At 42.6% G+C, this 20664-nt stretch overlaps 1 protein-coding gene across 2 annotated transcripts in view; it reads left to right on the top strand.

The window, feature by feature from the left end:
- LOC124287723 overlaps window positions 1-10737 on the top strand; it is a 42145-nt gene extending 31408 nt beyond the window's left edge. Inside the window, exons 1-2 of one of the 2 annotated variants that reach the window (XM_046724256.1) lie at window positions 2723-3452; window positions 9558-10737. In XM_046724256.1, coding sequence (XP_046580212.1) covers window positions 2871-3452; window positions 9558-9770 — 795 coding nt within the window. In that variant the 5' untranslated portion in view covers window positions 2723-2870 and the 3' untranslated portion in view covers window positions 9771-10737. Of the gene's footprint in view, window positions 1-2722; window positions 3453-9557 lie in introns of those variants that run through there. The other variant, XM_046724258.1, reaches the window with a different exon arrangement.
- Window positions 10738-20664: the final 9927 nt, after the last annotated feature.

Below are 20664 nucleotides of genomic sequence, written 5' to 3'. Positions count from 1 at the left end.
TATATAACACATACACCGTTGACCCGTGTATATAACACATACACCGTTGACCCGTGTATATAACACATACACCGTTGACCCTTATATATAACACATACACCATTGACACGTGTATATAATACATACACAGTTGACCCGTGTATATAACACATACACCATTGACCCGTGTATATAACACATACACCGTTGACCCGTGTATATAACACATACACCATTGACCCGTGTATATAACACATACACCGTTGACCCGTGTATATAACACATACACCGTTGACCCGTGTATATAACACATACACCATTGACCCGTGTATATAACACATACACCGTTGACCCGTGTATATAAAACATACACCGTTGACCCTTACATAAAGCACTTATACCATTGACGCGTGTATATAACACATACACCGTTGACCCGTGTATATAACACATACACCATTGACCCGTGTATATAACACATACACCGTTGACCCGTGTATATAACACATACACCGTTGACCCGTGTATATAACACATACACCATTGACCCGTGTATATAACACATACACCGTTGACCCGTGTATATAACACATACACCGTTGACCCGTGTATATAACACATACACCATTGACCCGTGTATATAACACATACACCGTTGACCCGTGTATATAACACATACACCGTTGACCCGTGTATATAACACATACACTGTTGACCCGTGTATATAACACATACACCGTTGACCCGTGTATATAACACATACACCATTGACCCGTGCATATAACACATACACCGTTGACCCGTGTATATAACACATACACCGTTGACCCGTGTATATAACACATACACCGTTGACCCGTGTATATAACACATACACCATTGACCCGTGTATATAACACATACACCATTGACCCTTATATATACCACTTATACCATTGATCCCTACATATACCACTTATACACCATTGATCCGTGTATATAACACATACACCATTGACCATATATATACCACTTATACCATTGATCCTTACATATACCACTTACACCATTGATCCGTGTATATAACACATACACCATTGACCCTTATATATACCATTATACCATTGATCCTTACATATAGCACTTACACCATTGACCCGTGTATATAACACATACACCGTTGACCCGTGTATATAACACATACACCGTTGACCCGTGTATATAACACATACACCGTTGACCCGTGTATATAACACATACACCATTGACCCTTATATATACCACTTATACCATTGATCCCTACATATACCACTTACAGCATTGACCCGTGTATATAACACATACACCATTGACCCATATATATACCACTATACCATTGATCCTTACATATACCACATACACCATTGACCCGTGTATATAACACATACACCATTGACCCTTATATATACCACTTATACCATTGATCCCTACATATACCACTTACAGCATTGACCCGTGTATATAACACATACACCATTGAGGTAGGGGTTGGATCCTGGGACTATACGCTGCAGACATTTTGCATGCAGCTTACTGCTCGGCCAGGTCACTCTGTCACTTGATTATTATGTGCACCCATTTTTCAAAACTGGATCAGCTACTGCTGGGCCTAGTTAGGACAGGTGGGCATGCTGAGATGGGGCTGGTCACAGTAGTTCTCCGTGTTGAATTTGATGATCCGAAACACTCGAAATATGAAATTCACTGTGTGTCATGACTACAGACAGATAAACCAAAAGGACGGACTTTCCCCGTGAAAGGCTAGCTCGGTTCCACTCATCGCTAGTCGGATCGACTGAGGGATACTGTGAAATACCGTGACCGATAAAATCCGGTTCGGGGCGTCGACAACAACATCATATTGCTTTATTAGTATGCCGACAAACCCCAGTGTTAAGAAACTAATATATGTCCTTGAATCTGATGACTAATGACAGAATGCCAACTAATGTAAGCCGTATATTGATCACATGGTAACATCTGTGCGGCCCATGTTTGTGTGTGAACATCACGCAGCTTGTTGGCATTTCAAGAATGTTGAGTCTACAACGCGTCACTGTCACTCGCATGTTCTGAAATATCAGGTAACGATGACACCGCCATGTCGACACCCTGACTCCCCCGACGCAGGCGTCTCCCATCTGGCTGGCCACGTTCCTCTGCTAAACGCCTGTGCAGCCACACACCAACATAACACATCATTCCATGGATGTCTGGCATGACTCCAGTCATCTCTGCTAAAATGACTACGATGTATGCATCTATACGAACTGCTGGGGTTAAAACTTAATAGTACCCAAATCATTCTGGTACATGCTGACAAAATCCCGGTATTTGTTTTAATCCGGTGGTTGTACAACCTTCAGTCGGTCTTCAGCTACAGTTATCTGATCTTAAAGAAGCAACCTATAAATTTAGATGTCATGTGTATATATTTACCTCACCATACACATCTCGATGTGAATACATTACTACACGACAGATGAAGTACCCCGACACTCACACAAAATAGGTGTTATTAAAAACTTGTAAATAGGTTTTCATAAACATGTGCATACACGCAATTTCCAGTTCTTTTTCACCTCAACCACCAATGTTTCTAGAATGAGAAAATGCGGCCTCTTTTCATGGTCGATGTGATTGCTCGGGTAATACATAACCAGTCGTAGCGAGGCCGGACAGCCAATGAGAGAGCAGTGGTGTATTTCCACCTGTGGGGCACGTGACACGTGGTTTGTGCAGGTAATAAAGGTACTTGTACATCCTCATTGCTGGGAGCGTCTACCGGTGCGATTACAACATCACCGTCACATCTACAGGAGAGAGGCACTTTGTACCTTATTACTAAGACAGACTTGTAATATTTCAGCACGATGGTGAAGTTGATTGTTGTCGTGTTGGTATTGTTTGTGGGCGCCTGTACTGCAGCCACATCCTACAAAGTAAACACCAATATGACTTACGTGGAGTTTATGACCAAATCGCTAATGGCGTCCAAACAGGCGGACATTTCCAAGGACAAGAACAAACTGACTGTAATGTTCGAGGATCTTCAACAGGTCAACGCGAATGGTTCTACAATTGCTAATCCAACCAACAGTTTTGCTGAAGCAATGTTCACGTTTGAAAATGCGACGGACGAATCAACAGCCCCGACTTCCAGGAGACTGGTAGGCACTGCCAACGTCTTTGGGGGAACTCTCAAGGTGTCCATTGACGTGTTTACCCAGGAAGGCAATGTCCCTGTGGACGGTGAAAACACGACAACAGTGATGAGCGGAGACGTGAGAGTGATGGTAGAGATCAAGGGCCTTACATTCGGCGACAATGCTGACAAACTGAAGCTGATGCTGAACATAAAGGGATCTGAATCTCCGGAAAAGTCGACACCTGAGGGGACAAACGTGGTCGCCTACACCCTCGGAGACGGAGGCGTTGTCAAACTCTCCAAGAAGGTAAGTGATACTGAAATCATGACTGCGTTTAACCAAATGTCATGGATTCTTGAAACGGTTGCTGTTGCGCCGATATTTGTGTGAGTGAGTGAGTGTTGATTAATGGTATTGCATGTACATTTATTGGTGGTTGACGTTGTTGCATGTGTATTTATTGTTGGTTGATGGTGTTGCATGTGCATTTATTGTTGGTTGATGGTGTTGCCTGTGCATTTATTGTTGGTTGATGGTGTTACCTGTGCTTTTATTGTTGGTTGATGGTGTTGCCTGTGCATTTATTGTTGGTTGATGGTGTTGCCTGTGCTTTTGTTGGTGGTTGATGGTGTTGCCTGTGCTTTTGTTGGTGGTTGATGGTGTTACCTGTGCTTTTGTTGTTGGTTGATGGTGTTGCCTGTGCTTTTGTTGGTGGTTGATGGTGTTGCCTGTGCTTTTGTTGTTGGTTGATGGTGTTGCCTGTGCTTTTTGTTGGTGGTTGATGGTGTTGCCTGTGCTTTGTTGTTGGTTGATGGTGTTGCCTGTGCTTTTATTGGTGGTTGATGGTGTTGCCTGTGCATTTATTGTTGGTTGATGGTGTTACCTGTGCATTTATTGTTGGTTGATGGTGTTACCTGTGCTTTTATTGGTGGTTGATGATGTTGCCCGTGCTTTTGTTGGTGGTTGATGGTGTTGCCTGTGCTTTTGTTGGTGGTTGATGGTGTTGCCTGTGCTTTTGTTGGTGGTTGATGGTGTTGCCTGTGCTTTTGTTGTTGGTTGATGGTGTTGCCTGTGCTTTTGTTGTTGGTTGATGGTGTTGCCTGTGCATTTATTGTTGGTTGATGGTGTTGCCTGTGCTTTTGTTGGTGGTTGATGGTGTTGCCTGTGCATTTATTGTTGGTGGTTGATGGTGTTACCTGTGCATTTATTGTTGGTTGATGATGTTGCCCGTGCTTTTGTTGGTGGTTTATGGTGTTGCCTGTGCTTTGTTGGTGGTTGATGATGTTGCCCGTGCTTTTGTTGGTGGTTGATGATGTTGCCCGTGCTTTTGTTGGTGGTTGATGGTGTTGCCTGTGCTTTGTTGGTGGTTGATGGTGTTGCCTGTGCATTTATTGTTGGTGGTTGATGGTGTTACCTGTGCATTTATTGTTGGTTGATGATGTTGCCCGTGCTTTTGTTGGTGGTTTATGGTGTTGCCTGTGCTCTTGTTGGTGGTTGATGGTGTTGCCTGTGCATTTATTGTTGGTTGATGGTGTTACCTGTGCATTTATTGTTGGTTGATGGTGTTGCCTGTGCTTTTGTTGGTGGTTGATGGTGTTGCCTGTGCTTTTGTTGGTGGTTGATGGTGTTGCCTGTGCTTTGTTGGTGGTTGATGGTGTTGCCTGTGCTTTTATTGGTGGTTGATGGTGTTGCCTGTGCATTTATTGTTGGTTGATGATGTTGCCCGTGCTTTTGTTGTTGGTTTATGGTGTTGCCTGTGCTTTTTGTTGGTGGTTGATGGTGTTGCCTGTGCTTTTTGTTGGTGGTTGATGGTGTTGCCTGTGCTTTTATTGGTGGTTGATGATGTTGCCCGTGCTTTTGTTGGTGGTTGATGGTGTTGCCTGTGCTTTTGTTGTTGGTTGATGGTGTTGCCTGTGCATTTATTGTTGGTGGTTGATGGTGTTGCCTGTGCTTTTGTTGGTGGTTGATGGTGTTACCCGTGCTTTGTTGGTGGTTGATGGTGTTTGCCTCTGCTTTTATTGGTGGTTGATGGTGTTGCCTGTGCATTTATTGTTGGTTGATGATGTTGCCCGTGCTTTTGTTGGTGGTTGATGGTGTTGCCTGTGCTTTTGTTGTTGGTTGATGGTGTTGCATGTGCATTTATTGTTGGTTGATGGTGTTACCTGTGCATTTATTGTTGGTTGATGATGTTGCCCGTGCTTTTGTTGGTGGTTGATGGTGTTGCCTGTGCTTTTGTTGGTGGTTGATGGTGTTGCCTGTGCTTTTGTTGGTGGTTGATGGTGTTGCCTGTGCTTTTATTGGTGGTTGATGGTGTTGCCTGTGCTTTTATTGGTGGTTGATGGTGTTGCCTGTGCTTTTATTGGTGGTTGATGGTGTTGCCTGTGCTTTTATTGTTGGTGGTTGATGGTGTTGCCTGTGCTTTTATTGGTGGTTGATGGTGTTACCTGTGCTTTTATTGGTGGTTGATGGTGTTGCCTGTGCTTTTATTGGTGGTTGATGGTGTTGCCTGTGCTTTTATTGGTGGTTGATGATGTTGCCCGTGCTTTTATTGGTGGTTGATGGTGTTGCCTGTGCTTTTGTTGGTGGTTGATGGTGTTACCTGTGCATTCATTGTTGGTTGACGGTGTTGTATGTGCTTTTAATGTTGGTTGATGTTGCCCGTGCTTTTATTTTTGGTTGACGGTGTTGTATCTGCTTTTGCTGTTGGTTGGTTGCATTATTCGATTGTTGAGGTTTGTTCAAGATGACAACAATATATTAAGGCTTTCAGAGAAGTATATGCATGTGTCGACAGACAGACAGACAGACAAACAGACAGACAGATGTGACGATTGACATATTCTCCTTTCATCTTCTAAACCTCGTACAGAACTTAAGGTAACCTGAACGGAGGTCTCGTCTACTGAACACAAAGAGTTGTTTTATATAATAATAGAGCAACAGTTATCTGGTACAGGAAGAATATACGAAATATGCATTTTCCAAATTGTCGGTATTTTTAACCAAATCTTCAGCAATTGCCTGTTGCTATTATTGTAAACACATTGATTTTCTGTATTACCATGGTAACGGACATGTGTCATTGTGACCTCTTGCTTGCTTTACACCACACGGCTGGCTGTCTCACAGGTAGCATTATATGGCAGTGTTATCATGCATAACTCTCTCACACCTGGGGCGATCAGAAAACAACTCACCTGGAGTTACGTCATGTGAGCGGCGATTTGCTGAAGAAATAGAATTATAGATTGAAACAGGAAATGATCTGTCACAATTGTGTTTCTGATATTTCTTTCTATATTTCGAAGTTTATAGGTTTCTTTGTATATTCATGTCAGAGCAAACAATGCAAATGAAAAAATGCTGAGAACTTGTTCACCTTTGAGAGCTCCAATAAGTAATGGGTCTACCCTGCAGCGTCTCTTTCACGAACTCCCTCCTTTTTCATCAAAATAGATTTTAGGGGTCGGAAGTGTAAATATAGTTATATTAATCACTCCGTAGATTCCCCTTCCCATTCGCTCCTTTAACCCATAACCCGACCCTTATGCGCTGCGACTGATGTGCAAGCTACATAGTCCAGTGGAGTCACCTCAAAGTCCTGGTTTGATTCCACAATGGGAACAACATGTGAATCTGATTCCTCCTCGGTTGTGATGTGCTCAAGTAGAACTATACCTAACGAAATAACTAAATATGGATGCAGTAGTGGGATATTTGTCGTTCTCTGATGAATAAATGAAAGAAGCGCTTTGAGCATGCATGCGGGGCGGACTATAGCACTGTATAAATACCCATATAACAAAAATAATGATAATAATAAATGAAATAATATATCCCCACTTCTTTACTGCCGCCACATGTGCAGCTTTTGATCACCACGTATACAATGCGTAACTGATAGCAATTTCCTCTCGTTTAATCTGGAGTGAATGTTGATTATGTGAATATATTGTTATTTCAAACCGGATTGTATTAAGCATGGTCCATTGACTATGAAGTTATATCGATATTCTGGGACTCCCATCACAATGACTCAGCGCTGGATAGACAGTGAGCGCTGCTTCCTTGTTGAACACTGGTTGCCATGGTAAATAATGCAGGCCCCGCGCGAGAAACCTAAATAAAATACACATTCCTTTATGATCCTTGCAATCCAGATATTTATTTTATTTCCAATAGATTTTAGCCCGCGGTACCGACTATCGGAACGGAACCTAAAATATATCCTAAAAAAAGGATGTTACCAATTGATAAATGTAATCTCGCAGTTTTATAATGTTGGGTTAGACGTGCTAGCATAATAGATTCGTCTCCTTTGTTTTAGAAAAATGTTAATAAAAAGGCATACTAATGGGAAAATAAGTTTGTTTTGGCCACAACACCACTAGAAAATGTTATACATTACTAATGGGAAAATAAGAAATGGCCACAACACCACCATGCGTTGACCTGGTTGTAATGCACAGATAAGAATCGCTAATTGCTATGGTGACCTGGTTGTACCACTATCGCAGTGTGTGACAACCGAGCAATCCAAAGTTGTAATACACAGTTAAATGGCCACAAACACCACTACACGTTGACCTGGTTTGTAACACACAGTTAAATGGCCATGTAACACCACTACACGTCAAAGTGACCTGGTTTGTAATACACGACTTGTAAATGTACATAGCTGTACAGGATAGGTCACAACACCACTACACGTTGACCTTTCTCGGTTGTAACAAAACCACATGACGTTCATCATATGAATATATCACGTACGCCTACATACAGTGGTAATTATAACCTCAAACAGAGAAATCACTCTTATATTGCCATATTGTTGGAGTGCATTTTCACTGCAGCAGTGGAGTTCCCTTTCAGCCTTTACACGTCACTTGCGTGTATGGCCATAACACCACTACACGTTGACCTGGTTGTAACACACAGTTAAATGGCCATAACACACGTATAACGACTACACGTTGACCTGGTTGTAATCCACTCAGTCAAATGGCATCAACGACCACTACGTTGTACTCTTGTGGATACTGGTGTTTTGACGTATAACGACAGCCCCTCTTGTGTTGTACTCTTGTCAGATACTGGTGTCTTGACGTATAACGACGGACCCTCTAGTGTTGTACTCTTGTCAGATACTGGTGTCTTGACGTATAACGACGGACCCTCTAGTGTTGTACTCTTGTCAGATACTGGTGTCTTGACGTATAACGACGGCCCCTCTAGTGTTGTACTCTTGTCAGATACTGGTGTCTTGACGTATAACGACGGCCCCTCTAGTGTTGTACTCTTGTCAGATACTGGTGTCTTGACGTATAACGACGGACCCTCTAGTGTTGTACTCTTGTCAGATACTGGTGCCTTGACGTATAACGACGGACCCCTCTAGTGTTGTACTCTTGTCAGATACTGGTGTCTTGACGTATAACGACAGCCCTCTAGTGTTGTACTCTTGTCAGATACTGGTGTCTTGACGTATAACGACGGCCCCTCTAGTGTTGTACTCTTGTCAGATACTGGTGTCTTGACGTATAACGACGGACCCTCTTGTGTTGTACTCTTGTCAGATACTGGTGTTTTGACGTATAACGACGGACCCTCTAGTGTTGTAGTCTTGTCAGCTACTGGGGTCTTGACGTATAACGACGGCCCCTCTAGTGTTGTACTCTTGTCAGATACTGGTGTCTTGACGTTTAACGACGGACCCTCTAGTGTTGTAGTCTTGTCAGATACTGGTACCTTGACGTATAACGACGGACCCTCTTGTGTTGTACTCTTGTCAGATACTGGTGTCTTGACGTATAACGACGGCCCCTCTAGTGTTGTACTCTTGTCAGATACTGGTGTCTTGACGTATAACGACGGACCCTCTAGTGTTGTAGTCTTGTCAGATACTGGTGTCTTGACGTATAACGACGGCCCCTCTTGTGTTGTACTCTTGTCAGATACTGGTATCTTGATAAATACCGACCCTTTTGTACTGAAAGTGCATCATTTGTTTCAAAAGCGGTTATGTTTCGCGCCCAATTTATAATCAGTTAAGCAAAAGGGTTATCACTGATGTGATTTGTAAAATAATAGTTCTTGATTCTGTATTCTTATAACAGTAACACGTTAAGCCTCAGCCTGACTAAAGCTTCCGTCCTCCAATACAGCTTCTTTTAAAGATATATTTGTGTAAATTTAATAGATGTTTTGAATTTTAAAAAGATAGGTTTGTCATGATTTTTTAATATTTTATTACCTAAGAAATGGACCCGATGAAAGCATTCCAAATGTCTGGACGTCATAGACGTTTATTTCTCGTAATCAATTAACATTTCACTCACTGCGTTATGCTTATTTCACAAACAGTAAGTACTTGGCACCGTATGTCTAGATTCTACATCTATGTTGTTACAGGTAATGAAGGGCACCGCTTATGAGCCTGTGACTCCAATGATGTCTGGTAACGCGTTCAACTTCAGCCTCCCTAAAGATCCCTCCGTCACATACAACTTCTTCCTCCAGCCGGCTAAAGCCGAGAATGTTGATGATGGCCCCAATGCTGCTGCTACAGTCGCCCCGCTCCTGATCACGTGGGTAGTGGCCATCGCATGTAAACTTCTGTTTTAAATATAATACAGTCATTGTCAGACTCTCCGCCCATCTGTCCCGTGCCTTACTTGGATTGGGCGTTACTAAAACCCGTTGAAATATAAGCTTTATATACAGTATGTTGGACAAGGGTTTACGTCCCCTCCCATATGCCCTGGGTATTCTCGAATACGTTTATATGCAATGGTAACCCCATGGTTTTTGACACACTCTAAAAGGCCAGATTACATGTAATAGTATACAAGTAGTGACCTGCACCTGTATTTAATGTAAGATGTTTGGAAATGATGTATATATTTCACGTCCTTTGGCCGTTTAATACCACCCTCGGCACTGCAGGGACTTGTATCAGTTCGTCTATCTTCAGCTGTGTGTTTGAGTATATCTGCTCCTATGACGGCCAATGACTCGAGGAGTCAGACACTATGACAATAACAGCCTGGCTGGAATCCTGTAAATGTAGCTCTTTAAGGGACGCATATACCTTATCTTATGAGCGGGAACGTGACGTTTTCAATGTGGCTATTGTTTAACCTCGTCATACATAGATGACACCATGTAATTCGCAAAACCTTTGTTCGGAGAATTGGGAACTAAACATAACTCTTTGAATACAGAGGTTCTGCTATAGACAGCAGACCTGTCTGTGGTTTCTGTAAAGACAAAATCCATTTTGGTTTACCGTTAGTTCTCACTAACTGACTTCCTGATTTATCGATGGCACAGCTGGGGAAAAGCAGCCTAAACAAGACAATTTAAAACATAAATCTTACCGAGAACATTTCCTGTTGTGGTGTCTTTGAGGTTAAATAAACGTTATGTTGTGTTGTGAAGCTACTATGTCGTGACTATCTATGCTTGTTGATTAATATAATTTACATGATAAGAATTCATTAATTATTGTTAACTTTCACCATGTTTTGTTGCATTATACACTTTTTTCTTTTGACCTTTCTACACCAATAAACATTGTATATACACATAAGCCATTGTTTGTTATACATAACTGTACTAAATAGTGTCATACTCCATAAAAGATCGCTCGTGTGTTTCCGTAACAAATGCACTCGCTGATCTAAATATACGACCTGGAACAATCATACTGAGCAGAGAGATGCTGTATCGTGCGTCCAAGCGGCGTCAGCTGTTTCCACTCACTACAACCAGGACGATCGATAAGACCGCTGTAGAAATCTTGTTTATGCCTGCGTCAGATAGAATTCTGTCCAACATACTAATCTACCAAATGTTAAGTTATTGATTTTAAATCTCTCGCTGTGCATGCATCACCATATGAATTAGTCAATTGTCAGTCGAAGGCAGCCAATGCTCAGTACAATGACTAATCCGTATATCGAAACAGTCCACGTATTTAATACGCAACTGTGGCGGTGTTCATGATAGCGATGATACCGCTAGTTTGTTTTATTGGTCATAATGTCGCTGATCATATGAGTGAGTGAGTATGGTTTAACGCCGCTTTTAGCAATATTCCAGCAATATTACGGAAGGGGACATCAGAAATGGGCTTCACACGTTGTACGCATGTGGGGAATCGAACTCGGGTCTTGGGGGTGACGAGCGAACGCTTTAACCACTAGGCTATCCCACCGCCCCCGGATCATAGAAAACAGTATATTACATTGCAGATGTAGGTGTGCTAACAGGTGTACAAGTCTTATACTGAACCACGCCGACAGGAACTTCTTTGTCCCCTTCCAATTCGCGGACGTTGTGGTTGACTTGGTCGGCTTGTCATTGAATAGGTCACTATATTTCTAAATATGTTTTACGCATAAAACAGTCAAAAGTCCTTGAAATACTCTTACGAGAACTGCTTCGGATCAATTATAGCACACCTATTTACAATGCTTGTGAGACTTTTGAAAGCACAAACATGACAGATTTACGTGAGTGTATGCGGGGCGTCAGTGAATGTGGTTTAACGCTTCTAGGTTTAAACATATTATTTCCGTAACTTGTACACGGACTGGATTGGTAAACAAGTCTCCGAAATATATAACTACCGCTCCAGTAATACATAGATTACAAATAAATCATAGTACAGTCGTATAATTGATGATACCAGTGAATACCAAGGAGGTGTTCAAACACCGGATTGTCCTTGGAATAACATATTGAAGAAATTAAGAAAGCGTATCCTGTGGTACATTGTTTTATATATCTCGCTTCCTGTGTCAGCTGAGTCGACCAGATATCTCGCCGGCTGGGGCAGCTGAGTCGATCAGATATCTCGCCGGCTGGGGCAGCTGAGTCGACCAGATATCTCGCCGGCTGGGGCAGCTGAGTCGACCAGATATCTCGCCGGCTGGGGCAGCTGAGTCGACCAGATATCTCGCCGGCTGGGGCAGCTGAGTCGATCAGATATCTCGCCGGCTGGGGCAGCTGAGTCGACCAGATATCTCGCCGGCTGGGGCAGCTGAGTCGACCAGATATCTCGCCGGCTGGGGCAGCTGAGTCGATCAGATATCTCGCCGGCTGGGGCAGCTATATCTAGAGCACGGAGTATTAGTCTGGTAGGATGGGTACAGCAAGTCCCGTGGAAGTTTTGTTATGAAAGCAAGACATAGTGTTTCTTGTATCCATCAGACATGCTACCTAAATAAAAGTTTGGTTCCAAGTTGAAATATGGTGCAAATATAACTTTGAGCACTGTACAAAATGGTTGTGGAAAAGGTTGATAAAAGGTCAGAAGGTCATAATGGGAGAGTTGAATATTTAAAGTTTGGGGTTATTAACTTTATCCAAGTGTGTTTCTCTATTTCATGAAATATTTTATTAAAAGAAAACCCCAAAATATATTTTTTTAAATTAAAAAATAAAAATAAAGAACGCTCCCTCTCTCAAAATGGCAGCTAGCAGACGAATTTAAGCAGATGTAGGTTTTGTGCATTTTGTAAGTATATGATTGCTCAGTTTATCAAATCAATGTAAATCAAGTTATCAATATAAGTGAAAGAACAGTTATGTATGACACTAAAAAGAGATGTTTATTTCTGTTTGGTGAGACTGTCAGTGAAGGAGCAGTCCTTATTTCAAAATGTAGTTGGTCAATATCAGATTGTGATTTATCAATTTCTTATTAATATGTTTAAAATTTGTCTTCTAAAAGCAGAGTTCTTTGAAAATAGATAAGAATATAATGAAATGATGGATAGAACACTCTATTTTCTGCTTCACACTCTCTCAATTAAATCCTTTGAAATAATTTTCAAGTCATCGGATCGGATCATTCTGAAATGGTTTTATAATCTTTGAAAAAAAATATATACAAATAAACGTGGGTAGAATTTTTTTTATCAGCAGCCTAGGAGAAGGCACGGTGTCCATATTTAGCTTGTTTGACTTAGTCGATCAGATATCCTCGCCGGCTGGGGAGCTGAGTCGATCAGATATCTCGCCGGCTGGGGAGCTGGAGTCGACCAGATATCTCGCTTCCTGGGGCAGCTGAGTCGATCAGATATCTCGCCGGCTGGGGGCAGCTGAGTCGATCAGATATCTCGCCGGCTGGGGGAGCTGAGTCGATCAGATATCTCGCCGGCTGGGGGAGCTGAGTCGATCAGATATCTCGCCGGCTGGGGCAGCTGAGTCGACCAGATATCTCGCCGGCTGGGGAGCTGAGTCGATCAGATATCTCGCCGGCTGGGGAGCTGAGTCGACCAGATATCTCGCCGGCTGGGGCAGCTGAGTCGACCAGATATCTCGCCGGCTGGGGAGCTGAGTCGATCAGATATCTCGCCGGCTGGGGCAGCTGAGTCGACCAGATATCTCGCCGGCTGGGGAGCTGAGTCGATCAGATATCTCGCCGGCTGGGGGAGCTGAGTCGATCAGATATCTCGCCGGCTGGGGCAGCTGAGTCGATCAGATATCTCGCCGGCTGGGGCAGCTGAGTCGATCAGATATCTCGCCGGCTGGGGCAGCTGAGTCGACCAGATATCTCGCCGGCTGGGGCAGCTGAGTCGATCAGATATCTCGCCGGCTGGGGGAGCTGAGTCGATCAGATATCTCGCCGGCTGGGGGAGCTGAGTCGACCAGATATCTCGCTTCCTGGGGCAGCTGAGTCGATCAGATATCTCGCCGGCTGGGGAGCTGAGTCGATCAGATATCTCGCCGGCTGGGGAGCTGAGTCGATCAGATATCTCGCCGGCTGGGGAGCTGAGTCGATCAGATATCTCGCCGGCTGGGGGCAGCTGAGTCGACCAGATATCTCGCCGGCTGGGGAGCTGAGTCGATCAGATATCTCGCCGGCTGGGGAGCTGAGTCGACCAGATATCTCGCCGGCTGGGGCAGCTGAGTCGACCGGAAGATCTCGCCGGCTGGGGCAGCTGAGTCGATCAGATATCTCGCCGGCTGGGGCAGCTGAGTCGATCAGATATCTCGCCGGCTGGGGCAGCTGAGTCGATCAGATATCTCGCCGGCTGGGGGAGCTGAGTCGATCAGATATCTCGCCGGCTGGGGCAGCTGAGTCGACCAGATATCTCGCTTCCTGGGGCAGCTGAGTCGATCAGATATCTCGCCGGCTGGGGCAGCTGAGTCGACCAGATATCTCGCCGGCTGGGGCAGCTGAGTCGACCAGATATCTCGCCGGCTGGGGCAGCTGAGTCGACCAGATATCTCGCCGGCTGGGGCAGCTATATCTAGAGCACGGAGTATTAGTCTGGTAGGATGGGTACAGCAAGTCCCGTGGAAGTTTTGTTATGAAAGCAAGACATAGTGTTTCTTGTATCCATCAGACATGCTACCTAAATAAAAAGTTTGGTTCCAAGTTGAAATATGGTGCAAATATAACTTTGAGCACTGTACAAAATGGTTGTGGAAAAGGTTGATAAAAGGTCAGAAGGTCATAATGGGAGAGTTGAATATTTAAAGTTTGGGGTTATTAACTTTATCCAAGTGTGTTTCTCTATTTCATGAAATATTTTATTAAAAGAAAACCCCAAAATATATTTTTAAATTAAAAAATAAAATAAAGAACGCTCCTCTCTCAAAATGGCAGCTAGCAGACGAATTTAAGCAGATGTAGGTTTTGTGCATTTTGTAAGTATATGATTGCTCAGTTTATCAAATCAATGTAAATCAAGTTATCAATATAAGTGAAAGAACAGTTATGTATGACACTAAAAAGAGATGTTTATTTCTGTTTGGTGAGACTGTCAGTGAAGGAGCAGTCCTTATTTCAAAATGTAGTTGGTCAATATCAGATTGTGATTTATCAATTTCTTATTAATATGTTTAAAATTTGTCTTCTAAAAGCAGAGTTCTTTGAAAATAGATAAGAATATAATGAAATGATGGATAGAACACTCTATTTTCTGCTTCACACTCTCTCAATTAAATCCTTTGAAATAATTTTCAAGTCATCGGATCGGATCATTCTGAAATGGTTATAATCTTTGAAAAAAAATATATACAAATAAACGTGGGTAGAATTTTTTTTTTATCAGCAGCCTAGGAGAAGGCACGGTGTCCATATTTAGCTTGTTTGACTTTAGGGTTAATAAGAAGGTGTTGACTCCCTGATCTCAGAGATCTAGATGGTGCATAAGCCTGAAGAAGATGTGAGAGGTAGCCTGGAGCCATGTTAGTCATGCATTGGTATGCGAGACAGAGGAGTCTGAAGGAGATTCTGTGTTTCACGGGCAGCCAGTGGAGGTCCTTTAGAGTTGGTGTTATGTGCTGCTTTCTGGGGATCTGGGAGGTAATGAGAGCAGCTAAATTCTGTATGCGTTGGAGCTGGTCAGTAACACAAGAGGGAGATCCTGCCAAAAGGCTGTTACAGTAGTCTATACGAGATATGACTAGGCTGAGGCAGAGAGTTTTGGAGGCATCTTTGGTAAGAACGGTCTGACTTTGCTGATATTGTGGAGATCGAAGTAGCAAGTTTAAGTAACATACTTGACGTGTTCTGTCGTACTTAGATCTTGATCGATGACAACACCCAGACAGACGCAGTAGTAATGTCACACTGCTTGCGATTTCCAGCCTGTCCCAGAAGAATGGACTCTGTTTTCTCTTTTTTTCTTTATTTCAAGGCATTTGATGACATCCATGAATATCTTCTGGCAACAGTGATGTCTGATGGAGAGACGCTCTAACTGACTCTATGTTTGGTTGAAATAACATCCACAGCTGCGTGTGATCTGCGTAGAAGTGGTCAAAATTGTGGTCTGCTACAACACAGCCAAGTGGAACAGTGTAGAGGGTGAAGAGGATCGGACCAAGCACGGATCCTTGAGGGACTCCGCACTCAAGCCTAGATGCGGTTGACACAAACTCACCAACAACAACGGTTTGAGTACTGTCCTGTAGATAAGATGCCAGCCGGGTTAAAGCTGAATCCAAGTTCTGTATCAAGTCATTTGAGGAGTCTCTGGTGATCAATCGTGTCAAAGGCACTGCTTAGGTCCAGTTTTGTGAGCAGGGCCACTTGTCCTGTGTCAATACCACATCGTAGGTCATTCAGGATCTTCCGCAGAGCCGTCTCTGTGCTGTGGTGTGCTCTGTAGGCTGACTGGAACACCTCATAGAGGTTATGCCAGGAAAGGTGGCCCATGAGGCGACTGGAGATTGCACATTCAATGAGCTTGGATATAAATGCTAAGTTTGAAACATGCCTGTAGTTTATTTTGGATCCTCACAATCAAGACTTGATTTCTTCACATGTGGCCTAACTAGAGCTGACTTGAGTACACTTTGGACATAACCAGATGAAGTAGAAGAGTTAATAATCAGCACTAATGTTGGTAAGAGTACGTCTAGACAGTCATATAGAAGGTCAGTTGGAATCGGATCAAGTGAACAAGTTGTTCTTTTTGCGGATTTCAGTAGTTTAGTAACTTTAGTGTCAGTGAAACCGTCAATATGAGTAAGAGGCATGCCATCAAACATTTTTCGAGGAAAATCAGCTTCATCCATAGCCGCAGAAGACGAAATCTTGTCATGAATGTCTTGGATCTTTTTGTAGAAATAATCCGAAAATGTCTGTGCTATTGCTTCATTGTCATCGGAAGTGCCGATTCAAAGTGTTTACCCAAGATACTGAACAAAAGTTTGAACAGCAACTTTGCACTTGACTCGTTGGCGTCAATCTTAGAATTGAGATGTTGATTTGTCTGATGACCGTTGTTGAGTGATTTCTGGCTGAAATATACATTTGGCGATGAATCTCCAGGAATTTTCCATCTGCGTTCTGCTTTCCTCTTGTCTTTCACTCTGTCCTTCACTGGTGCATGTTTGTCTAGCTGCTCAAATAGAACTCTACTGTATAGCAGAACGAGACACTCAGCGTCAGATGGTGGCTCAAGTATAAGGTCTGAGTTTAGCAAATTGTCTTTAAAAGTATCCATATCCAGGGAGCGCATGTTCCTACAGCAAGTAATCTTCACATTTGGAGTGGGTATTGAGAGGACCAAGCTCACAAAGATATGGAAATGGTCAGAGAGCTGTAGATCCTGCACAGATACACAACTGACACACACGTCTGAAGCACGGAATACTATCCAGTCCAGAGTGTGTCCACCTCTGTGGCTTGCCTCTGACACGAGTTGTACACAGTTGTGGACTTCAAGAAGATTAAGTATTCGTTTAGTATCATGGTTATCCTTGTTGTCAAAATGGAAACTGAAGTCAACTTCTTCGTCAACTTATCCAGTCTGTGCCGGGACGGTGCCGAGCTGTAATTGCTGCCAATGGTGGCCATACAAAGTACTGACTTTGACGCCATCTTGTGGACTCAAGTAAACAGACACACAACAGTAAAGGCTTTGTCTACAGGCGTTTGAATTTTCACCTTTTTATCCATTGGGATTACATGAAATAATTGGTCTTTAACTAACGCAAGAAATTCATCTAAAAATGGCTTATGCGTTTCTTTTTTGAAGAATATATTTCTGGGTCGCAGTTTCATGTAAAGACCTCTTCTATAGTTGATAAACAGGGTAAGAAGTTCCTTTTTCATATTGTACTATTTCTATATAAAATATATGCTTTGTGTAGAAATGGGTTTTTTATTCATTATTATGACTTTTAGAGCTAAAAATAACTCTTTTATGTGCATTTAAGACTAAAGGCAAACTAAAAAGATCTGGTGACTTACGGCATATGAGAAATATATTCCTTAACCAAATATGCATGGTATTTGATATCAAAACCATTGTTTTGTTCCGGGGTTTTGCAACTTTTTCAGTTCCAGTTAAATTTTGGCAGCCATCTTGGATTTTGGGCTAAAACTAGCTTTCGCATTAATATTCAGATTGGAACCAAACATTTTCTTAAACTCCTTTAACGTATAAACACAAAAGATGTATGATTTGCTTTCATCAAAAAACTTTCACGGAATCCCATAAGCTACTTGACTATATCTTTTATAAGTTCAACAACTCCAGATCTCTATCGGCTATGTATGTAGCACTAGTTACTAACATAATTTCAAATAATCAAGAATATATTAGTGGACCAATAACCTTGAGTTTTTCTCCCATCGAATTACTCTGTGCTACTCGGTTCGGTGGGGTAGCCTAGTGGTTAAGGCGTTCGCTCGTCACGCCAAAGACCCGGGTTCGATTCCACACATGGGCACAATGTGTGAAGCCCATGTCTGGTGTCTCCTGCCCTGATATTGCTGGAATATTGCTAAAAGCGGCGTAAAACTCACTCACTCACTCACTCACTCTGTGCTACTTCAGTGTAGAATAATTCATTTTTAGATGTTTGGTATTGTTCATTTATTGATCGCCATGATCATTCAGCGAATATATTGAAGTATCAATCAACAACTCTTGCGACGGCCTGACGCACATCGTTGTATCCCAGTTCGGGAGATTGTCAGTCACTGGATTGTGGCCCGATAACTTACAGACCGCCTTCAGTTTGCTAGATATGTTGCTGAGGGGCATTAACCAAACTAAATAACAGATATTAACCCACCCCCACGTGTGCCCCAGTGGTTTCAGTCTTCACCTGTATTGCATAAAATGACTGCTATTAAAACACAAACCGATCGCGTTGTAAATCAATATTGTATGTATAAATATCAAACCCCAGTCCCAGCGTTGTAAATCAATATTGTATGTATAAATATCAAACCCCAGTCCCAGCGTTGTAAATCAATATTGTATGTATAAATATCAAACCCCAGTCCCAGCGTTGTAAATCAATATTGAATGTATAAATATCAAACCCCAGTCCCAGCGTTGTAAATCAATATTGTATGTATAAATATCAAACCCCAGTCCCAGCGTTGTAAATCAATATTGTATGTATAAATATCAAACCCCAGTCCCAGCGTTGTAAATCAATATTGTATGTATAAATATCAAACCCCAGTCCCAGCGTTGTAAATCAATATTGTATGTATAAATATCAAACCCCAGTCCCAGCGTTGTAAATCAATATTGTATGTATAAATATCAAACCCCAGTCCCATTGTACATCAATATTGTATGTAAAATATCAAACCCCAGTCCCAGCGTTGTAAATCAATATTGTATATAAATATCAAACCCCAGTCCCAGCGTTGTAAATCAATATTGTATGTATAAATATCAAACCCCAGTCCCAGCGTTGTACATCAATATTGTATGTATAAATATCAAACCCCAGTCCCAGCGTTGTAAATCAATATTGTATGTATAAATATCAAACCCCAGTCCCAGCTTTTGTAAATCAATATTGTATGTATAAATATCAAACCCCAGTCCCAGCGTTGTACATCAATATTGTATGTATAAATATCAAACCCCCAGTCCCAGCGTTATAAATATCAATCAATCAATATTGTATGTATAAATATCAAACCCCAGTCCCAGCGTTGTAAATCAATATTGTATGTATAAATATCAAACCCCAGTCCCAGCGTTGTACATCAATATTGTATGTATAAATATCAAACCCCAGTCCCAGCGTTGTAAATCAATATTGTATGTATAAATATCAAACCCCAGTCCCAGCGTTGTAAATCAATATTGTATGTATAAATATCAAACCCGTTAAATACATCAGACATGTAGTTAGCATCGCTTTACTGAAATATGATGTGGGCGTTGGTGAGTAGCTGACAGGGCTGATTGATTTTCACAAAGAGCAGGTTTAAAGAAACGTGTTCGATAGCACAAGCTGCCAATAATGACGTCAGTGCCTCATCAGATAGGAGGAGTCATGTTGCTTCAAACAGCAATTCAGTTTCATCGCTGTGCATGTAAAGGTAATGGTTAACCTGACCCTGGAAAACTACAGTTTATTGTAGGTTGTCTTGACTTGACATGTCGTTCTGAGTGAGTGAGTGAGTGAGTGAGTGAGTGAGTGAGTGGGTGGGTGGGTGGGTGGGTGGGTGGGTGAGTGAGTGAGGAGTGAATGAGTGAGTGAGTGAGTGGGTTTGGGGTGGGTGGGTGGGTGGGATTTGGGTGGGTGAGTGAGTGAGTGAGGGAGGGAGGGAGGGAGCGAGCGAGTGCCAGCTATGTCATCTGATTCCAGTCACCAATTTGGACCACTCCAGCCTCTTTAGCTGAGTGAGTGAGTGAGTTTTTACGCCGCATCCAGCAATGACCCAGCACAAAAACAGTAGGGAATCCCAGATATGATCAAACTCCGCCTTTTGGGGGAAACGAACCCGAACGTTCGGGTTGACGAACCTCACCGGCCTCATGACACTCATTACAACATCTACAGCTACACTGGAAATTGAGACCACGAAAACTGCAGAATAGTCGTGTAGAACGTGCTGAAAGACCAGACATTATAGTCGGTGGATTCAAAGGCGCGGCAAGCAGACCCTGACAGCTGAGGGGTTCGATTGCCGAGACAAAGCCACAGACAACTGAGCCATCCATGACAAAATTATGAGGGTGCCTGTTTACAATAGTATTTTTACTTCTTTGCACCAAATGGATATGAC

Source organism: Haliotis rubra, unplaced genomic scaffold (assembly GCF_003918875.1).
Source record: "Haliotis rubra isolate DU_JTF1 unplaced genomic scaffold, ASM391887v1 Scf405, whole genome shotgun sequence".
Taxonomy (NCBI): domain Eukaryota; kingdom Metazoa; phylum Mollusca; class Gastropoda; order Lepetellida; family Haliotidae; genus Haliotis; species Haliotis rubra.
Note: the sequence above shows the minus strand (reverse complement) of the source record. Positions and strands in the feature narration are given on the sequence as shown.